The sequence below is a fragment of the Athene noctua genome, chromosome 9 (genome assembly GCF_965140245.1).
Source record: "Athene noctua chromosome 9, bAthNoc1.hap1.1, whole genome shotgun sequence".
NCBI lineage: Eukaryota > Metazoa > Chordata > Aves > Strigiformes > Strigidae > Athene > Athene noctua.
Window position 1 is genome coordinate 25242763 of NC_134045.1, and position 22611 is coordinate 25265373.

A 22611-nucleotide genomic window follows, 5' to 3' on the forward strand; every position below is an offset into this window, starting at 1 on the left:
CCGAGTTTAAATACAGATCTGTGACTAGCACGCAGACTTTCAGTCCCTGCCACCCCCCCATCTCCATCCCACCACAGGAGAAGCAGAGGTGACAGCGCGCTCTCTGCGCTGACTGCAGCTGTCATTTTTAGCATTTGGGGCCCCACAGAGCCTTGAGCAACAGGTTTTTTTTTCTCCTAAACAGAAACAGAAGCCCCACTTCCACCCCTAATAAAGGCAACAGCAAGATACCAGGATCAAGCCTCAGTTGAGGCAATTAAATGCATCATTTTAAAGGGGATTTTCCCTTGCTCCTTTCATTGCAAGCCCCTGTACTCCAGTGCTCATAGCAACATGCAGCATTTGAAACCAGCAGTATGCAACACCACTGTAGGAGGTCTTATAATAATGTCATTATCCACCCATCCTTCATGCAGATCTCCTGCTTCCTTGTAATTCCCTTCCTCCTGGGGGCAATGGCATTGCTACGCTGTGCAACTGCTTCCAGGATGCAGATGGTGGATCCCAGCTGGGAGGGTTGGGTCCAGTCCTCAGGAAGACGAGCAGGACTTGGGTGCACCTGAGAGCACAACAGCACGGTGCTGTCTTGTTCTGTTCTTGCTGGCTTGTCCTGTTCTTGCTGCACATCTGTACCCAACCCTGTGCCTTGCACTCGCCAGGTTTTGTTACTGCAGAGTTTGTTGTGATGTTACTGTACAGCCCGGGATTCAATTCTTGGAAAGGCAGAGAGGAAAGTGTGTTTGAGGCACTGCACAACAACGCTGTAACTTGGATGATGCGAGAAGCCCCAGGGAAGGGCGATAGTGAAGTGCCAGAGGAAACAGGAGAAATCTGCTCACAATGCAGCAAAAAGGAAGCTTCAGTTATCTTAAGGACCAGGGTCTGCCTGCGGGGCTGTCTTGGGAAATCTGTTAGTTTGGGGCTCTGGCTCGGGTGTCTTTTTGTTCCCCACATGCGCCTAAGCGTGCCCATTAGCAAACTGAAAGACACACACTGGAGAGATCCTCTTTGTGCAGCCACTTCAATGAAGTCAACAACTGCACTGTTCCACCTACTGTCCTCGAGCGATGGAACATCAGGCACACAAGGGACAGGAAGCCTGCAGGAACAAGCAGCAGTGACAGTTCTATTTTCTGAATATGAGGTTATACAGCGATGACTCCTTCAGCCACCGCCACTTTTCCAGCATGTGCAAAACAAGCGAGACAAATTTTTGCATTGGTGAGTAGTTCTGAGGCCCAGCTAGAGGAGCTCTGGTGTTTGGAGGGGCTGGGAGCTGGGAGTTTGAAGGGATCCTAGAGAGAGCGAGCTGTCAGGGCAGGAAGGGAAACACTTCTAGGAAAGGTGCTGTTAAGTACCAAGTACACCAACTCACAGCCTGGCAGTGCACGTATTGTGGCATCCACAGCAGCAGCTCTCAAGTTCAAAGGGCTCTGAGTCACTGTGCGGAGCAAGTGCCATCCTCTGGCCATGTCACACTTCGCTGGCTCTGTCACACAGGTCTAGAGCAGCAGAAGTCACCAACAGAGCTGCAGGCTGCGAGAAGGTGAGATAGAGCAGCCTTTTCAGTCTGTCCCTCACCTTAATCAAACACCTCTCCAAGCCTTACCTCAGGGATGGATGGGCAGAGGGGAGGGAGGGAGGGAGGGAGGGAGGGAGGGAGGGAGGGAGGGAGGGAGGGGCAGGAGCCTTCACACCTTACAGCACTGAAGTGCACCCCAGTGCTGCGGAGTGCCTGTCTGCTAACGAGAAGGGAAATGGTGGTTGTTTCCTCCTCAGTCCCAGGCAGGCTGCAGTTTGTCCTTAAATGCTAGACAGAGCACACATTCCCATGTGCAGGGGACACACAGGCTGAAGTGTGCAGGAGCACAGTAAGATCTCTGAGCACTGTCTGCACAAAAGAAGGGGAAATATCAAATACTGAAAGAGCAGTTGGCTTCACTATTGTACAAGCTGCATAGAATAACTGCATTATTTTCCTCCTGAAAACCACATGGCTCCCTGTAGTAAACACGCTGCGTATGCAACATGACAAAGCTTCCTGGGCTGAGAAAACCCCAATGAGGTAGAGTGGGAGTTAGTTATTTGTTGTCAAAGAGATGCCTGTTTTCCCCAACTCATGCTGGCTCAAAAGCAGACACTTCACCAGCTACCAGTACAGCGCTACTAGAGAGATCAATCCCCTCACACCCAGGACACCCACTTGCCCTGAGCAAATTGATCCCTCAGTCACAAAAGGTTCCTGTTCCCCCCACTGTCCTTCTTGCCTTGAAGTTCCAGGTGTCTGCTTTCAAGCACAAAACTGCCTTGGATATCCACAGCCTATTGTCTGCACATACATGTACACTAGAGAGTTACAACAGCTTTACAGGCTTTAGCTAAAAAAAAACCTCAAGCTCCACAGCCAGACAGCAAGGTTCAAAGAGCAAGGAAACTGAGGCACGGACAGCTGTTCTTGAGAAAGGGAATCGGGATTCCCCGTGTATAACATGCTAAACACATCTGATAAAAAAGATCAACGGTGGCAAAATACATCTAATTAACAGAAGCCCTTAGCAGGCAGAACTGCAGAGGGAACCAGTCCCACCAGACAGTGCAATTCAGGCAAACTCTTCAGCCCAGCCACAAGCAATCTTCCAGCAGAATCCAATTCGGCTTTGCAAAGCTTGCCACTTAAAAAAAAACCCACCCCAAAACCGAAAAAAAAAAACCCTCCACACACTAGTTGTCTTTGGCATCCAAAAGCCTTGCACACGTTTAATGCCAGCCCTCCCATGGCTTGTAGGCTGCTCGCACCTGCAAGGTAGAGCAGCGTTCTCGTCCAACACCTCCCGGCTGCATTCGCTGTGCCAGTGCGCTCACGTTGCCTAGCAATGGAGAGGTCTCATTGCTTTACACAGCCAAAAATGCAGCTCGCTGCAGCAAGGCCCATCCCCAGCCTGAGAAATGGGTGAGGACATCTTTAAGATCAGCAGGAGAGCAAGTCTGAGCTCCTTGCAGGATTTTGAGGTATGTTTTAGACGGAGCTGACACCACCCACAACATCTCCTTCTGTAAGGGATCGTAGAAGTTGCTTTTATCATTTCTAAGGCTGAAACAGATGAACACAGGGACACCAGCGTGCTAAGAACCGTGGATTTTAAATTATCAGCCACTCTCTTGTCAATCTGCACACCAACATCTCAAGTTAGCTGCACTCAGGGGCGTAAAGGTCCTTTTTCACAACCTGCATCCTGGTTATTCACCACTTGGTCAGCAAAATTAGTGGCTGGCACAGGCAAAGGTATGTCTGAGTACCAAGGTTCTTGTCCTGGCTCTGTATATAAGTACTGGAGGGCTTTAGGCGAGTCACTTCATCTTTTCTGCCTCTTTCCCCAGCTGTGAAAGAGACTTTCTTATTGAGGACACGAGGGGAATTCAGCAACATGACCTGGACCAACAGACATCACTGAAAACTGACCCTCCAGGCTCAGTTCTGCCTGCAAATCCAGAAAAATCAAAGCAGGGACTAAATCCCTCTCTGCTTCTGCCTTCCCAGCTAACAACGCCCGCTGACCAGGCTCAGGCTGATGGACACACTGGTTCGGGGAACAGCCCTGGCTGCAAGCCCACAGTGTTGCTTGGGCTTTAGAGATCCCCAACAGCTGGCTGGCTACAGAGATGCCTCCAATTCCACCCATAAACATGAATCTCCTGGGCTTACCTCCCTTTTTGCCCTAGGCAACGTGCATTACACCACACCACAGCTATTCTGGTACTGTACTTCAAAGCAGATTTACAAGGGCTAAGGGAACCAGAGGATATAATGCATCAGAACTGCCCAGGGCAGGGAAGCAGCTTCACCACATCACCACTTTCCTCCAGTACTGTGACAGCCATGCCGTGCCGGTACTAAAACAGAGGAGCTATTATGATTTCCACTCCTCTTCCCTCCAAACCAATTCACACCCCATACATGCTTGGTAGCAGCTCTGGCCTCAGGAGGCCCACACACAAATCTGCACCTTTCTTACAGCACACGTGCGACTTCATCCTGCCTCTTATTATAAGAGAAGTTTCTCTATGACTTGGTAAATGCTGCTTTGCTTGGACACTTGCCTGGTTTCATATGCAAAAATGTCTTCATATGCCCAAAAATGTCTTCATAGCACTCCTGAATGTAGCATCTGTGCCTCTAATTGGAGGCAGGTCTTCTCCTGTGCCTGCCCAGCTCCAATTGTTTCCTCCACTGTCTACCTCTTATTTCTCCCAAGAGTGCCCCAGCCACTGACTGAGGGGTGGAGTACACAAGCCAAACACACTTTCTTCACTTCGAAGTAAACACAGAGAGACTCAGCTCAATCAGCTATAAGCAAAGATAAAAATGAGAATTAAATAGCCACACATTAACAAAGCTGTGTTTCTCCTAGAGGGGCTAAATCTTGCTGAATTAAATTTTCAGGAGCATGCTAAAGGTTTGTTGCCTTCACATCTCAGGAAAGCTGCAGAGAAAATTGTGTTCAGTGCTTTGGTCAGTCTGTAGCTTGGCTGCACCATTCCTGCCTGAAAGGTCACTTGTGCCACAATACACAAGCAAGGTCTCTGTTTGGAATGGCACATCAGAGAGAAGCAGACTTACCTCTCTTTATTACAAAGGAAGGAGATTTCATAAGAGGAGCGGTTGTTTTAATCTAAACTGCTCTCCAAGCTGGAGAGGAACAGTGCCCAGCTCTTATCCTTGCTCAGTGCCCTGAATAAAGGCTGAGAGCAGCTTTGCATTCCCCCATCCCTTCCACTTCATTTTTATTAGCTCAAAACAACCCAGGGCAGTGCAACAGAGCCCACCCTCATAAAGTGGAATAGAACCAACTGCAAACATGTGTCAACTTTTTTATTTCCATGGGACTCAGTGTGCACTTGAAACCCAGCTGCTTTCAGCAGCCATGAGAGATCCACATCTAGCATAGCATGCAGGCTCCTGCTTCCTTCCCACCCTCAAGAGTGAGGAAACAGGACAGAGAAAGGAAGAGGACAAAGCTCTTTCGGGTAGAAAATGCCTCTGCATTGTTACTGCTATTTAATCAAATGCACATCTGATGAGATAGAGCCCTAAGCGCAGGCCGTGAGGAGGCACAAATGCTTCTAAATATATAGACTGACTATCTTCTCTCCCCTTTCCCTGCTTTTCTTCTTTGTTCATTTATTCACATCAGAACAACGCGTCCTCCTCCCCCAGCGACACTGCTGGAAGCGATGCCTTTCCACTGAGACAGTAGCAGCAGGATCCGGGTCTTCTGTCTGCATTCGCAACATTAAAAGCTTTTGCAGGAGCCTTTTGCTCAATGAAATATTTACTTCCTCCCACCCAGCATGGAGACAGGGATACTTGGTCAATGAGGACATATGGTCTGAAGGGCTATCCAGTATAAATTACCATGAATAACAAAGCAAGAAGCAGAGCAGAGGAAGCCTGGTGCTCATCAAAAGTCTTCTTTGGCTTATTGAGTTTGCTCACTAGTGCTGCTCCCTTAACCCTTTCACTGATGCAAGAAAATACAAGTCTCCTGGCAGCTGCTGCTTTTTAACGCGGCAGTGCTGGAACACCAACGAGGACTACCTGAGAATGCTTTATGTTGGCAGTAACCAGCACCATGGCTAAAAAACCCATCCTTTCTCCCAGTTGCTTATTCCTATCTCTCCGCTATCACCTCTTTATACTGGATTAGATTAGCAGGGACAATACAAAATCCATTTTCACCAAGATCAGCTCCTTGATCAGCACCCAAGTGCATGAAGAAAGGCACAATCAGGCCTCTTTTGGGAAAAGTACTGGTTGACAGCAGCCTGAACCATCCTGTGTACAAAGAATCCAAAGGCACAACTACACATTCACTCCAAGCTGGCACACCCACAGGCTGACAGGCACCACGTTACCAGTGGTTTCTGGGCATCTGGCACCTGCCTGACATGCAGAAACACTGTCAGTCAGAGCAGCGGGCAGTTATGTGATGAGATCACCCAATCTTCCACCGGAGACAAGGCTTGCAAAACCAAGCAGAGGGAAGTAGCGGCACAGAGATCTCAATTTTGCCTTCCCAAACTCTAAGCCCACTGCCCTCTCCAAGCAGACAAAACACAGAACTCCACAGTCAACACAGGTCCAGTTCGTGGCATCGGCACCACTTAAGACAAATGGAGTTTGTCACACTTTTAGTTTTCACTTTAGCCCCTTAGTTTTTTTCCCTATCAACTATTCTGTTTAGTGTCCAGGAAATACTGCACTGGCCTATCACAACATCTCTCCTACCTGTTTGGAGTAGCCTCCATAGATGATTATGTTGCCCTCAGGAGCGGTAGCCATTTGACAGCCAGATCTTGGAGTAGGCCCGATCCCTGATGGAGCCAGCTTGCTCCAGGTGAAGGACTCCAGGTTGAAGGCATACACATCGTTGTAATAGATGTAATCTCTAGGGAGAGCAAGTCAGCACACCACAGGTTTTTGTAATGGTCACCATCTAGGACAGGCTATCACTTCAGGAACAGCACCAGGAACCTCTAAGGAGGCGCAACACCTTACTCAACTCCTTGCATTTATGGCTTTTCTCCTTCCAAAGCCGTAGCAACATACAGATTTGTTTGGGTGAAGGTTACTATTTCAGTGCAACAATTTGCATTTAACAAAGCTCCTTTAAGAAAGGCTTTTATGGTTTCTTTTTTACCTATGGCATTCCCTACTACAAGAGAGGTTTCACCAACTCTATCCAGTTAACATAATCCAAGGTAATTTAAACCAGAATACAAAAAAATCAAAAGAGACTAGAGCTACACCTGTCTAGGGGTTAGAAAAAAATATACAGATGTCCCTGTTCTCTTTCTACTAGCCAACTCACATACTACTTGTGGAAAATGCTCTGCACAGGTTAAACTCCAAGGACAGAGACAAATCTCATGTGGGCTTTGCAAGTGGCACTGTGCTCCCAGGGACCATGGTCATGCTGCTTACTGTCTCTGAGACAATAGACAGCTCAGCTCTCTTCACAGCCCCCGTAACAGTGTTAGCTGTGACCTCAAAGTATGCAGGAGCCTATTGGAGAAAATGTTTCTAGGAAGACAGGGCTCTTTGACAAGATTCAGAGGCCAGAAGTGATGTATTGAGCTTTAGCTACAAGGATAAGTAGCTACTTCAGTGATTAGCTAAGTGGTACAATGGTTTCTCAAACACTTCCAAGATTTTAAATCAAGATCCTTCTAACATAAAAGTCTAGTTCAGTAACAGTACTGCTGAGGATAATCCTTGCAATAAAGCCCAGCTTTCTGTTAGTGGTGAAACTCTGTTGTCTTTTTTACAGAGGATTTAACACCACCACCCATCCTGCAGTAACTTACCTTGCACTCTCATGGAAACCTCCGAAGATCATCAGCTGTCTTTTGCAAGCAACCATTCGATGTCCACTTCGTCCAGAGGGACCTCCTGATGCCCTAAAACACAAAGAAATTCCACTTATCGACAAAATTCCCTTTCCCGTTACTGTGTTGGTCCATTTTTATTGAAGTCACTGGCAGCTGGGGGGGTTGAGTTCAACTTCTGGTCACCTGGAATGGGAAGCTATGGGGAACTTCCTTGCCTTAACACATATGTCTGCTTTCCTCCAGAACAGTGCATGTGCTCTTCCTGTAACTCTTGGTATTTGCAACACAGGTGTTTTGCAGTAATAATTTTATTCCTAGTAATAAACCATCTAGTCTCTAACAGCACCCAAAGTCTTGAAGCCTTTTTCTGCTATGACTCAGGAGCTAATTTTTCAGAAGAGTTCAATGAATAGCAGTTAACTCCCACAACTGCAAGAAAGATATTCCAGACAGAGATGTTTTCTCCAAGTACCAAGAGCCAAGAGTCTGGCTCTGACATCCACTCTCCTTCAATGCCTTAGGAAATCACACACCCATAGCATCTCCACTCATCCACCTGCCTTTAGGATATAACACCAAACTAGTGAGAAGACTTTGTAAATGACTTATATTTCCTCAAGAACAAAGCCATAGCATCCAAACAAGTCACTGTTATTATTTTACACATTAAAAAGCAGCTATGCATCACTTTTCTGCTCTTTCAAGCCTTCCTGACCTTTCATCGAAATATGCCACTTCCATTTCCAGGAACAAGGAACAACACCCCATCTGTCACATCCAAAAGCTTCAGGCAAAGCCAGGCAGCTGGCAACAACATTCCTGAGAGGCAAAAAGATGCACCTTCCTTCATGTTTACCCACAGACTGAGCATCATACGGGAGAGAACAAAGACAACTTCAAGGAACTCTCAAAACAAAGGCAGCTTTAGGCCCAACTGCAGAGAAAACAGGGTTTTTGCTTTGTGTGTTCTCTGCCCCATGGATTAATCTATCACGTTTTTGCTCTCGCTGAGGAGTGCCCCAAAGGGCACACAGTTAGCACCACTGAACTCAGCAGGACTTCTCAAACAGGCAGCGTTAACACATGTTAAGCAGTTGCAGAATCAGAGCCTAAATAAATAAGAAACCTGCCCACTGTTGCAAACAACAGCAAAACCTAAACCCACAACCCTACTGCTACACTTTTAACTGGCAGCAGGTAGCTGTAAAGTGCGGTGATAGATTTCTGTGGAGAGAGAAAATGAGGGCCCTTATTCACCATCAAAAATGACAATCTCACACCAGTCATAATGAAAAACTCCAGGCAGAACAGCAGCGTTTGGGTAAGACTGAATTAATATTGATTGCTTGGATTTCTTATTCTAACAGAGAGTCGGGTTTTCTAGGCATTTACTGGATTTTTAAGTATCACCCTGCAGAACAGCACCTCTAGTATTAATTTCATCAAGATCTGAAATCATTATTTCTTCTTCTGTAACAAAGCTCCCATGTTATTATTCCAAAGGATGGCACCTTTTAAAATATATTTTTCCCTTAAAGGAAAGAAGGAATTAAAAATCAACATTAGCAATAAAAATAAAACCCCTGTTCTCAGAGAGTATCTTTTGCCTTGCTTCTCAAACAGGTTTCCTCCAAGTCAAAAATCAATTCTGAACAATAAAAAGTTTATTCATTGATGTGTGAGCTTTAATAAACAAGTTTCCACAAGTGTGTAGTTGACTCAAAGTCACAACCAGTCTGGGGCCTGATCTGAATTCAGAGAAGTCTCATGGGCACCAGCACTACTTGCTCTCTAGCAGAAGGGTGTTTTCTCCTTTTTTTTAGGCTAGATATACAAGAAAAGATGCTGAAACATGGTTCCAGGTGACCTCACCCTGCACAGTACCGTGCCATCTCAGCTTCCTTGGCTTTAGCCTTACATATTGCAGGAATTGGCCAGAAAGGAAAGCTCATAGCCTTTGACGTAAGGACATGCCCTCCTAAACTTGCAACAACTGTTCTTAGAAAGTATTTTTACATAGAGCTACTCCTACCGCCAAAGTCTTTTGTCCCCAGTCTCCAAACACAGCACTGGAAAAACCAAATGGCAGAGTCAAGCAGGACTGGCAGTAATGTAGAACCGTGCTGCGACTCCAGAAGGCACTCGCTGCAAGCTCGAAGGTTTGTTTCCCAAATGCAAACTGTCTCCTTTTACCTGTGTCGTTGCTCATGGTCCAAAACAAGCATTTTGGAAATGGTTTCACAGACTTTATGATTAATACTCTACTTCATGGGGTTGACACCAGAAAGCAGACATGTGGGAGGGAGCTGTAAATTCTCCAGACTTTTTTTAAAAATAGATTAAAATATAAGTCTGGATAAGGACTGGCTCTACACACGTAGAGCATGAGTCTGATCAGAATTGCTCCATAAGGAATTTGCTTTTGCTTGTGGAGTTACTCTGGGACTTATAGTAACATAACAAACCTGAATCCAGCCCCCAGATTCAAGAATTAAAGACTTACATGTTGCAGTGGCTACAGGCTGCATGAGTGAGTTACCTTTTCATTCATTCCTTCATCCAGAGAATGCTCAGACAAATCTCGGAACCTTCCCATAATAATAAAAGTGATGATGTATAGAACATCCCATCAAAGGGGCATTTCAGGACAAAGCACTTCTATCTTCCAGTACTCGAGGCATCTGAAGCCCAGGCTTCAGCGTTGGGTTTTACATCTCACCCTTGTGAATGCAAACAAGCGTTCTGTTCAGGGGCACACGCAGGTACGTGTCGTGTGCTGGTCTACTCGGTTCCAAAGTACCCAAGTGAATCCGCAATCACCGCAAGGCACAAAATCCTCAAATCAAATCCCTCGCAAAGTCAATCGAGAGTCGCACATCTGGATCCTGATCTACCAAAGAACAAGCTCACAAGGCTCACGTCAGGGCTGACAGAGGAAGTCTACTCAATGTACTATTGAGTAGACTTCCTCTGTCTTTTCTTTAAGCACCAATGCACCTTTCTACCTTGCGTTGCAGGACATGATCTTTCCGGTGACAGCACATCAATCAGAAACAAACCTGTGCTGAAAGGCATCCTGCACTGCAGTGGCTGCTCCGCTTCTCTCTGTCAACAGCGTTGAACATACTCTTGTGAAACACCACCCTGAAATATTTATAGCACCACATCTCACAAAACTGTTATGGGAAGTATTATTAACATTCCGATATTAAAGGGAAGGGAGCAGGCTCAAAAACAAGACAAAGAACCACACAGAGGAGGGATCTGCCAGTTCCCCAGCACAACCCCAAAGCATGACGCTCCCTGTCTCTCTTTGAGGGAGTGCACTGGGCCACACAGAGCTGAATAAAAATGTTCTCTCTTGGAAGGAATGAGGCAATTAGGTTAAAATATTGCTTAGCTCTAAGGCAGAGTAACAAACAGTTCAGGCACCGGAGACAACCTTGTGCCTCACACACATGGTAAGGTGGTTCCAATAAGTCAAAGTCAGTTGCTGGCAAGTCTAACGGGCTGGGATTTGTTGTGTTTGGACCATCTTTGTGCATGCAAAATGAGAGCAAATATAGCTAAATATTGCTAAATATAGCAATTTTTAACTCTGTCAAGCAGACTGGCACTGCTGTGCTCTGCGCTAAGAGATAATGGAGATCCACTTCCCCAGCAGCCTTTGCAGCCACAGCACGGGGATGTTATTCACAGGGATGAGTTATTCAAGGTTTTCTCTTCAGAAGTGTTTTACAGTCAAGCCTCTTACAGCACCAAGACAGTCTGTGGCATGAACTGTAGGCAGGAAGGACAACATCATTGTCTCAAATCTAAGCTGTGGGGCTGGAATAACTAGATTTCCTAGAACTGCAAGTTCAAATCACAACAGGGTAACCTTAGATATTCAGTTCATACAAACCAGTACATTCAAACCCACCTGAAACTGGGCACATGTGATTCTTCCCATGTGGAACACAAACTTATTTCTTAATGAATTATTATCTTACTCTATTATTTACACTAAAACGACATCTTCCAAGCCCAAGTGAGTTTACTGAATGCCAGCCTGTACCCCAAATGTCCATCACCAGGCATTTATTCAGGTAACACTGCTACCACATTGGACTCATGGAATTACTGCCTGGCCTGCTATGTGCAGGCTTGTTGTACCAGGGCTGGAGCCTCACCATGACCCAACAAACCTACACAATCTGCCCCCTCCATTTAGTCTTCCCAAACATGTTCACTCTAACAATACCAGTAGCCCCCAAACTGACTCCTACTGTCACCAGTCATCTCAGCTGGTTAATGGCAATCCAAAATAAACAAGTGCTTGACTTCAGACAGACGTGAGAAAACTCTGTGGAAAATTTAGAGAAGCAATGGGGTTCCCTGGCAAGCAAAGCGAAACGCTGAAGGAAGCAAAATGCAGCACGTGTTATGATCATAGTTTTAAAAGAAGTGGGAAAAAAATCCCTCGTACAACTCAACAATCGTCTCTGCCCTTTCCTCTTCCCCTTTCCAAGCAGACTGTAATCAAGATGCCATATGGAAAAGCAAAGAGGCAGCAGAAACTTGATTTTCACACTCAGTCAGGTTAGCATTAAAACAAAGACATCCCCTCCCAGCCTCCTCCGCCAGATGCCTCATTAATGCAGCTCTTGGAGCTCTGCCCAAGGATGGGGAGGAGATGCACTTTGTTTTATTCGAACACTGGGACCAGGACACAGGCGTTTTCAAAATTCCAGCAAGGCTGAAAGACAGACGTCCACCCAAACATATCAGGAAGCTCAAATGAAGTAGATATTATATAGGGCAAGGAGAGAGAAAAGATCACCTCTTCAGAGCACTTTCACCCATGTAATTTATGATGTTCACTTAGAAAATGTTTATCCCTTTATCTACGAAGAAACCATGAAGTATCAATGTCTCCCCAAATGCATCCTCCCACTGTGGGATGGCAGCCAAGGTGACAAGTGACAACCAGCACCTGGAGATGGAGGGTACCTCTGGGCGACCTGAAGAACCTGCTACCCAGAACTTGCTCCCTAGGTAGGATTAGGAACTCAACTTGGCAACTGACTCCCTCCTCGCTAACGCTAACAACCCACCACAACAAAAACTCTTGTCGTGGTTTTAGTCCACTTGGGGCCTGGGAGTGCTGGGGGCATCCTGCAACTCGCAGCACATGCAAACCTCATGCTCAGCTCTGGGGAGGGAACCGGTGCTTTTGCAGTGGAAGCTCCATTCAGCATCCCCGAGGCTGCTCTCCCATATGGGATAAGATGCAGGATGAGTAGAGCGTCCTAACCACCTCGTTTCCTCTTCCCAGGCAGGTCAGGTACTGCAGCATTTGTTTTGGGAGTGGAAAACCCTAAATCAGCTCTACAGCACCGCATCTGCAAACCCACGAGAGAACAATTTGCGCCATCGGTGGTGGAGCTAACGAAGCTTCATCTGGATTCTCCGATGGCTCACAAAAAACAATCTCCCGCCCTCGCTCTCCCTGCAGCTGGGTATTAACACTGCTCTCCGACGAGGATTTTTTCAACCAAGACTTTGGTTGAAATGTCAACCCTTTCACTCCGCAGGGACTCTACGGCGAGCATCACTTCCTCCCCCCTGCCTGCTCACATGAAACCCGTAGGAACGTAACGCATTGGAGTTCATCCCCTTTATTTGGCTGAAATTGAGCAAGGGATTCAGAAGTTATTTTGGGGGAGCGGGGAGGGGTACAGTCACAGTCCTTACGTCAGCTTCTGCCTAACAACAATAGGCAGCTCAGCCCGCACAGTGACAGGTCTTTTTAATCCTTGCACCTCTTAAAGAGCCCTCCATCATTTTGGAGGGTTTCACTCACCCCCACTTCTCGAAGACAAACAGGGCTCACTAGAGTAAACCTGGCTTCCTGTAACATGACAAATTACAGCTGTTATTAGATTAACACTGCCAGGTCTGGAGCCAAGAACCACACCGATGGACAGGAACCAGGCACTTACGAATCGAGCCGTTTTCCCTCAGCCTCCCGGGGCTACCCAAAAGGACGATCCCCGGCTTCTCGCCGAGCAGCCTGCAGCCAGGATCCTGTGCTGTGAAGTATTCTTCCAACCCAGCCTGGTTTGGATTCCTTGGGATTTTGGCACTTTGGCTCTATACACCCCCCTGTACCTTCCACACCAGTCCCTTCAGTGTTAGATTAACATTAGTAAAATTAAGCCTCCAAATTTCCCCCTTGTCAGGCAGTATCAGTGCTAGCATTTTGCAGGGAGGGGGAAAGGCAGACAGGCATGATGACTCACTCTGTGGCCTCAGGCAAGTGCCAAGGCAGAGCCAGGGTATCCATCTCTGCAGAGCTCAGTTCTAAACCACCCTCTCAATTATTGTCTCTTCTGAGACAGACACAGACAACATGCACCTGCACTCTGTAAGGAGGGCGACAAGTGATCAACCCAGCAGGTTTGGGGCTTCCCACCTGAAGGAAGGACATGGAGCTCATAACCAGGAGCTCGACAGGACAAACAGCAGACGACCAAGTGTTCAAAAGCTGCTGCTGCTTTCCCCAGTGCCACCTCCACTCAAGCTCCAGCCCACCCAAAGCTGTCCCACAGTCAAAACAATCCCGAAGTCCAAGAGAAAGTCTGTCAAAGTCAGAACCAAAGGCACATCTTCTTCCTCTCAGTCTGCTGGGTGTCCCAGCAGACCTCTTCTTCTCTCACGCAAATATGAACATGAGCAGGAAAACCAAGAAGTCAAAGGTTAAGGAAACATTAGCAGAGGACTTTAGGCCAGATCCACAGAAGATATTTAGACACTTTAACTCCTGCCAAAAAATACCAGGGCTTTTGGCACATATTTAATTTGATAGGTCTGAATTATTGACTTGCTCATCTCAAGGAATCTTGAGGCAGCAAATGGCAGCTATCAGGAGTAAAGTTGGTTCTGCAGATAGATTTCTTCTTAAGAAATGGTAAAACTGGGAGATCTTGCACAGCCCAGTCAGGAGGAGCTCAGGCAGATGGAGCAACAAGTACTGTCTTGAAGTTGGCCATCTACACCTGCCACTGTTGGAAGGATAGAGTGCTGCTCATGATACTCTTTCCTTCAGTTACGTAACACCCAAGCACACCCACGCTCCCCAAATCTTGTATTAAATAAACTAGGTTTGGCCTCAGTAGACTTGGAACACATCTCTCATTCCCACTCCTTTCTGGAAGCTGTCCTCTCCAACATTTCTAGGATGGGTACCTCTATATTCAATGGACAGACGAGCAGACAGCTGGGAAATCACAGCACTACAACAGGAATCAAACTCAGATCAGGCTGGCACAGCTCCTCACGAGGTCAACACCACTGGCTTCAGAATACCAGGTTGGAAGGGACCTCAGGGATCATCTGGTCCAACCTCTCCTGGCAAAAACATGGTCTAGACAAGATGGCCCAGCACTTACTTGATCTGTTCCCAGGTCTTGGTAGCCAAATGCAGGACCCAGAGATCCTTGTAATGATAGAACTGTTCCCCGTTGGGAGACGCAAACTCCCCGCCAAATACCCACAGCTGCCCTCCAGCTGTGGGCACCACTGCTGCCTGCCAGGAGAAGAAGGAAGAGCTGGATCAGACAAGGGTTCAGAAACCAGAGACAGGAAAACTTTATCAGTCAAACGTGCAGCTGCCTCCAAAACCAGAGAGCAGACAAGTGACAGCGGCCACTTGACAACAGCAGCTCTCTGGGGCTGAAGGAATGGAAATTTTAAATGCAGGTTACTCATTGTGTAGCACATCTTCCCTAGAGCGAAGCAAAGTTGGTCAAGGAGGTGGGCTCTTCCCACCTCCTAGAGTGTTGAGTTCCAGTTCTACAAATTCAAAGTTCCTTGGGAAGCATCTTGGGATTGACAATTTAACAATTGTTCAAATCTTTCTGTTCACCAAAAGAAAATCTCTGCACAGCTGAGGCTCAGCAACATTTCACCCATCCTTTAGTCACATGAATAGCATCCTGCAAAGACATACTGGGGTTGATGAACTGAGCCACGGGAGGAACACAGGCACTTCCTTCCTCCCAAGACACATCTGACATCCCAGCACCAGGCTGGCAGAATAATGCAGAGAAAAATCTTTTGAAAAAGACCATTAACAGTGCACAATTGCCCTTTGCAGGTTTTGGAGATTATAAAACAACAAACAGCAAAGGAGCCAAGCTGGAGCACAAGTCCAAACCTGATGCTTCCCAAGACCTGAAAAGAATTACTGGTCCCTCTGAAAAGAAAAACAAAAACCCAAAAAATAAACCCCAACCAAAAAGCCCCAACCACAGAAGGCAACGCACAGCATTTGGACAAGAGGAGACTGTTACTGCTTTGATTACTGCAAGTAGCAGAGAGGAGAGTATCAAAGGGGTTCTATTTTTTGTTTTGCACAGAGCAGCACCAAAACACTGTTGCGATGCAAGCTGACAGTTAAAAGCAAGGAGAGAAGAGCAATACTCTGCTTCATTAAAATTATCTGCGTAAGAACTAAGGAAGAAGGAAGGAATCGCAAAAAGGAAACTATGTGACTGCAAATTTCTTCCTTGACTGGAACCTCTTCGGTTGTTTACACTATAAACAAATTCTTCCACATGTGTTTTTTCCAGGGAGCCCATCAGAGATCAATGGAATAATGATTTTTTTCTTCAGAAGGGCTTCATTACCTGCCTGCCTTCCCCAGCAAAGAGGATTTTTACCATCAGATATAATACACGATCATGCCCTGACATAAACCAGCCTATACATGCAACGATTAAACACCTGAGAAAATATGGGGTGTGTTTGCAAGTAGGATTCGTGGGAAAGTGAAGTCACCTAAACAAAGGGGATACATGCCCGATTTTCATGGGTACCTAGTGCTTAAAAGCTTAAAGGGAAGGTACATAAAACAGCCTGCTCATACTTGCGTGTGACCTTTTGAAAAGCTGCCTCAAAATTCATTACGTAGCCAAGCTTTTTTCCTTGAACAACTGACAACACCCATCCAGGTTCTCACCTCAGCTCAGCTGAACTGCTGTAACTCTAACAGAGGATCGCGTGTCAGACCAGAGATGACAAATAAGACTGAAAACATGCACACACAAACCCAGGGACACGCTTCTGTTTACCGTTGAACTGATGTAGAATGTGCATTAAAAATAAAGTCACAAGGAAGACAACAAACCAGCCAACTAATGAGGCTGAACTGTCTCCTGTGCGACTGTAATTATCAGACAGAAACCTTACTGCTGAAGCAGGACACGTCAGATAGATTTCTCATTTTATTTGTTACAATCCAGTTGCGGTCCCAATTCACAGCCTGCCTGCTCGTTTAGATTCAGCTGCTAGACAGCCACCTGCTGGCTACCAGCACCCAAACAAGCCCCTCTCAACTCTGCACCCACAAACCCACCTCCTTTTCACCCAGGGAAACGAGGGTTTGAATTGATGGTCTCCTTGTGGAATTTGGCCTCTGAAATCAAGTTTGATTTTAAGCCTAAAAATCAAGTCAGAACCTTTCAATTCCAGAAAGGATACAGAGCTCAGAGCAAGACTGGCATAGCGTAACAAGGGTATGTGAACCTAACCAGGGTATGGGATCTTACCAGGAAGCTCTAAAGAGCTTTGGCCATGGGTAGGAAAATAACATTCGCATCCTGTACGGCTGCTTTTGAATGTACTGGTCACCCAGCCACTTGCTGTGACAGGCAAGATAATCTATCAGACAGCTGGCGAGGGCCAAAGACCTGCAAAAAATACAAGTCTTTGGTCCAGTTTCTAACGTGCAGGTGTTCACATAAAGTAAACAAACCCAAACCATCATCACAACCAGCCAGCGAGCTTAATGACGCAGACACTAGAGATGTGAATTCTAGGGGAGAGTCATGATATCCCCAAGAAAATTTAGACAACTCTGTTGTGTTGGCAGACAAAAGAAAAACAGCCAAGGGGGAAAAAAAAAAAAAAAAAAAATCACAACCCAAAGGCAGGACACACACAGTCAGCGCTAATGGCCCATTGTGTTGTACAGTTGGGACACCTGGCAAAGGCCAACTGCTACGTCCTAGCAGGGATATCCTACAGTAATGGGTCTTTCACATTGCTGGAGTGGCAGGACTGTAACAGCCATACATGTAGGCCTGTCGGTATTAAGGAAATAATCATGCACAGCAACTCTGCCTTCATAGCACTTTGGTCAAATTCAAAATTATACCCTGACCAGCATTTTGAAAATTCAGTGCCATCCTGGGATCATGGATGGTTGAGCTGGTCCCTATACAATGCAGCAAAGAGAGTTCATCTTGAAACAAAGAGTCTCCCCCATGAGTCCTATTTGAGTCCTGCTGACCCAACAGATATAACCCCAAATCTCAATTCCACACTTCATTCCAGAGGCCACCCAGTGATCAGAGAGCACAAGCATCTTGGGCAGGCTTGTACAGGCCCCTTCATCAGAAAAGGTGAAGTGACACCATTGGCAGCCCATTGCAAGGAGAATGAAGAGAAACCAGAAACCCTCAGGGGAAAAAATAAACCAAACAAAACCAAAATCAACTGCCATCCATCTTTAGTGCAGCATTAGAACAATTCCAAGGGCTGCTCTAGCAGCCAGTACTTTACCTGGTGAGCACATCGCCTTGGCGGTGGGTTGGGGATCTCTACTTTAGACCAGCTGTTCTTCCGGATGTTGTAAACATACAGATCGTTATACAGGTACGTCTGTTAGAGAGGAGAAAATACATATCACCACAGCTCTCCATTGGAGAGTGACAGTCTGCCTAAGCACAGGCACGCCTGAGGGAGGGTTATCTGTGAGTTTGGGGAAGAAGGAGCACAGCACCAGCTTTACAAAACAGCTCACCTGCCTCATCAGGCAGGGAAGGAGGAGAACAGCCTCCTCCACTAGACTGGGAGTCAGCAACTTCTTCCAGAGTGATCCACTGGGCTTTCCAGTTTCCCAAACCCTTGGTTAAGCCTCCGAGGTATGAGGACTTAAGAATGCAAGTGAAAGTTGCCCAAACTGCTGCTCAACTCCAGAGACAGAAGAGCTTAAGTTAGTGAAGCAAGCAGAATTAGTTTTGCACATCACACTGGTTGACCCTAAGGCAGTCAAATATCATGGGCAGGCTCGAGTTTTCAAGCTACAGTATGTACAACTTCTTATAAAGATTGGTTTGTCTCCAGGAGCATAATAAACACTTGCAACTTGCAGAAATTCAGTAACAGGAGAGCCCACTGCAAATATTTGCTACTGTACACATCTCCAAGGCAGGCAATGCCTTACCCACAGCAAATCTGCAGAAATATCTTGTTTTGAAAGGCTGAAGATAGAGATTCTTCAATAGTTATCAAAAATGAGGGGCAGATATGGCTACAATTAAGTCTGGAGAAATTATGAAGCCCTGAAATATTGATGCTGAGACAATCACTCTGATTCCTTAATGGGTTCTAGCTTGTCTCCTTCCTGTCAACTGTTCAGGACATGAGACAGGATCACGGCAGAATTAAAAGGCTATTTTGCTCTCATTCAGGGACAAATACATATTTTATGACTGCTGCCTTGAATTTCCCTTCAAATGAGACTCATGCAAATTAGAGTAAAACGCAGGGAGAGGGTAGAATAAAGAAGAAAAAAATGGAAGTATACGTTACTTTTTGGCCATTGAAATATTCACCTCCAAAAAGGATCAATTCGTCTTTTTCAGGGTGAGCAGAGAGGGAGCCATTCAGCCTGCAAAAGAAAAGAGGGATGGCCAAAACAGTAGATGTGTGAGAGTCTTGTAAAACTCAGAAGCTCGCAGCCTTTAACACAGCTAGCAGTAGCACCTCTGCCCTCTAGCCACAAAGGTCTCTCCATCATCTGCCAAATTACTAGGCTGTGATATTCACCCCAGGGCTAAAAACTCCTCAAAGAAATTAACTTCTTAACAACTTCCAGAAAGATTAATTTGACACTGTCTGAAATCTTCGCCTATTTTAGGAGCACACGTTTCACTGTCATTTAACACGCCTTTTGACGTGAGCTCTTGAATTTTAATGCTGGTGTGTCAAGAACAAAAATTACTCTTATGAGGGCACATAACTATGGGTAGAACTGGGCTGTCTCCTATCAACTTATCTGCGTCATTATGCCGCAGTCACCACTGGTCATTGCTCATCTCCACACCACCAAAATGTTTTGCACCATGCGGAGACAGATCCCTACCACTAACAAGGAGGAATTAACTGACCACTGTAATGCCCCTGTGAGATTCATGTACTGACCTGTCCCACTACACCAAGAGGAAAACAGATATCACAAAGAAAGGCATTTATTTAACAAGCCATAGGAAACAGAAATACAGGACCTAGAAGTATGCGGACCCCCAGCTCCACTCGATAAAGTGTCTTGTATCTCATGACATTCTTTTGCTTCTTACGTCCTTTCAGCTTTCTAGTCCAAATCCAAAACTTCTTCTTAACTTTTAATTTTCCTCGGAGCCCCGTAATCTAACCCTGCTTTACCTCCTTTGTGTTGAATGATTAAAAAGCAGATTTTAAGGCCAAAAAAATGCTTTTGGTCCCTTTTTTAACTAGGGATTCAATGTACCAGGTATTTTATAACTCCAGATACCACCTATGCCAGATATTATGCCTTCCACTGTCAGGAAATAACTTTACATCAATAAATTTCATTAAAAGTACCATCAGTTGTTGTGTAAGCGACAGCCAAAGTCTCATACAATCTCTTACCTGGGTGAGGGAGGTGGGCAGGATGACTCAATTACTTGGGTCTTTTTAGCATCCAAACTCTGGAATTCTGCTATCAGGGCTTCAAGATCCTCCTGAAAATAAAAAACCAGACATGAGTTCCTTGACATGCACAGAGCCACCCGCACACCACATGAAACCAGTACTGACCCTCACGATTTCCCTTTTTTTTAAAAAAGAAAATTTTCTGCTTAGGTTCCCTTCATTCAGCTACAAGAAATGGATCCTGAGTACTGCCACACATGCTTCGAAGATTGGTCTCCTCAAAAATGCTAACAAGTTGCTCAGAAATGCCCTAAAAGAATAAATTTTTATGCAAAGTGTATTTAGTGCACACCTGCTATTCCTGCCACAGAAACACCCACACAAATCAGCAAGTAAATGCAAATAATTTAAGCCCTAACAAAGTGATGAGCAACTACATGCTACAATCCAGACAGTCGTCGTCTTTGTCTGCAATGGAAAAATGCCTAAATGGAACTGGAAACTTTTCTATTCCCAGCTTGTACTTCAAGCAGAGAGAAACCTGCGCGGATTTTTTTTCCCCTTTCAAATTCTGTCAATTAAAAATAAAAGCTGACTTCAAAACTGCCAATACACCGAGTTGCAAGGGCAGATGTAGGATTGCAGCTATGGGGAGTTTCTGATCCACAGTCTCTCCTACAACCCCCATTGCTCACCAACCTCCCTTCAGTTAACATTTCTGAAGGTGTGCCCAAAAACAAGATTTCTAAAAGCTGGGGATTTTTGCCTCTACAGCATGGCATCTGCTCTCCTCGCAGCCAGTGTACACATACACAGGCACTTTTCATCTCTTAAGCTTTGAATTATGGTGGCAACACCACGTTTTGACCAGCCAAAGGTAGCTGTTCCGAGGGCTAAATATAATCACCCTCTTTAGGAGTGGAGTGAAATAAACAAACATTTTAATTTGCCTTTAAGACCAGAAAGAAAGGATGGAGGAGATGGAAGGCAAGAAGGACCCTTAAACTTCATTGTTTTGTCTTCCTTTTACAGCTGCTGTCACATGCTGCACCCAGCTTGTCAGCGATATGGCAAAAGTCTTCCTGGCAGCGATTTTCATTTCACCCCTTACCCTCTTTTCCCCTTTTCCGAGCGCCCTCGCACACAGGCGCCGACAGCTGCGCAGCCCTTAGCCACACGCTGTCCCGCAGGTGTGAGGACGAGCATTTCTTTTTCACCAGGACGGCCCTAACACTAACCCCAAAAGTTTCACGAGGTGTGCGCTGACCTCAGAACCCCTCCACATGAGCATGTTGTACCGGGCTGATGAACTACAGGCCCCGAAGTCACTTCACCACGTTACAGCTGCCTGCATCTGGATGAACTATAAACTCCTTTGCTTTCAACTTGAAACGCCCCTGCCTCCAACCCCCCCGGGCCTCCTCCAACGACGGTTTTCCCTTCAAGGCTCCGCTTCACAAAACTCCCCGAGACCCGTGGAGGGCCCAAGGCAGCGCCGCAACGCCCCAGGGGAGGCCCAGGCCCCGCCAGCCGGGGCTACCGGAGCCCCCCATTCCCACCACTCACCTCCTCCTTCTTGGCTCTGCGGGACACCTTCCTCTCCATCTTCGCGGCCGTCTTCTCGGCCCCCTTCCCCTTCTTCTCGCGCTTCCCCTTCTTCCCCATGGCTGAAAGGCCGGGCTAGGCCGCGCGGGGAGCACCGCGCTCGCCGCACCGCGCTGGCCGCCCGGGGCTCACCACGGGGCGGGCAGCGGCGCCCGCTTCGCCCCGGCGCTTCCAGGCCGCGGCCCGCCTCCTGCCCGAGCGGCCCGGCCGCGGGCGCCCTCTGTCGGCCCGGCGGACTCGGCGCGGCCGCCATCCTCCCGCCGCTTTCCCTGGGGGCGGGCGGCGGGCAGGGCCCGGCCCGGTGAGCCCGCCGGGCCGGGGAGAGGCCTGACCGCGGCTCCACACACCGCCCGCCACCCGCCCTGAGAGTCCAGGCCCCCGTTTGACACATGTGCCTATTTATTCCTGCCCTGAGGAGACCATTTAACCCACAAAATGGCCCCCCTCCCCTCACACAAAATGGCCCCTCCCGAGGAAGCCAAGGGCCTAGGGGTCACCTGAAGGCTTGAGGCAGGCCAGGGGGAGGCTTTCTGCAGAAATACGGACGAACCGCAGGCAGAATACCTCAGGGATTGGGGGGCTGTGCAAGCGTTTTCATTTTCAGCTGCAAAGTTTTGGAAACGGGGTTTATCCAGGCCAGTCTCGGAGATCTGAGGCGTTGGGGAGCCGAAGGAAATGGTGGGCACTGTGAGGCGATGCCAGGCACCTGCTTTTTTCACTTGGTGGTGGGGAAGGAGTAATGATTTTTTTTTTTTTGACATGGTATTTCACACAGATGCTGGGCCCAGCTAAAATTTCTGGGAGAACGCCTACTTTGAGCACCTAACCAGCGTGTACACTGTAAATACGAGTTCACATAAATCTTTCAGCAGTGAGTATCCTTTCATCCCCCTG

General features: G+C 46.9%; 1 protein-coding gene across 2 annotated transcripts in view; it reads right to left on the bottom strand.

Annotated features, from left to right (window-relative positions):
• The window catches only part of KLHDC4 (kelch domain containing 4), a 28796-nt gene extending 6907 nt beyond the window's left edge, over nucleotides 1–21889 (bottom strand). The window contains exons 1-7 of one of the 2 annotated variants that reach the window (XM_074913106.1): nucleotides 21679–21889; nucleotides 20110–20201; nucleotides 19030–19108; nucleotides 17998–18096; nucleotides 14823–14959; nucleotides 7366–7458; nucleotides 6287–6446 (exon numbers count right to left, since the gene is read on the bottom strand). In XM_074913106.1, coding sequence (XP_074769207.1) covers nucleotides 6287–6446; nucleotides 7366–7458; nucleotides 14823–14959; nucleotides 17998–18096; nucleotides 19030–19108; nucleotides 20110–20201; nucleotides 21679–21777 — 759 coding nt within the window. In that variant the 5' untranslated portion in view covers nucleotides 21778–21889. Of the gene's footprint in view, nucleotides 1–6286; nucleotides 6447–7365; nucleotides 7459–14822; nucleotides 14960–16982; nucleotides 17084–17997; nucleotides 18097–19029; nucleotides 19109–20109; nucleotides 20202–21678 lie in introns of those variants that run through there. The other variant, XM_074913107.1, reaches the window with a different exon arrangement.
• Nucleotides 21890–22611: the final 722 nt, after the last annotated feature.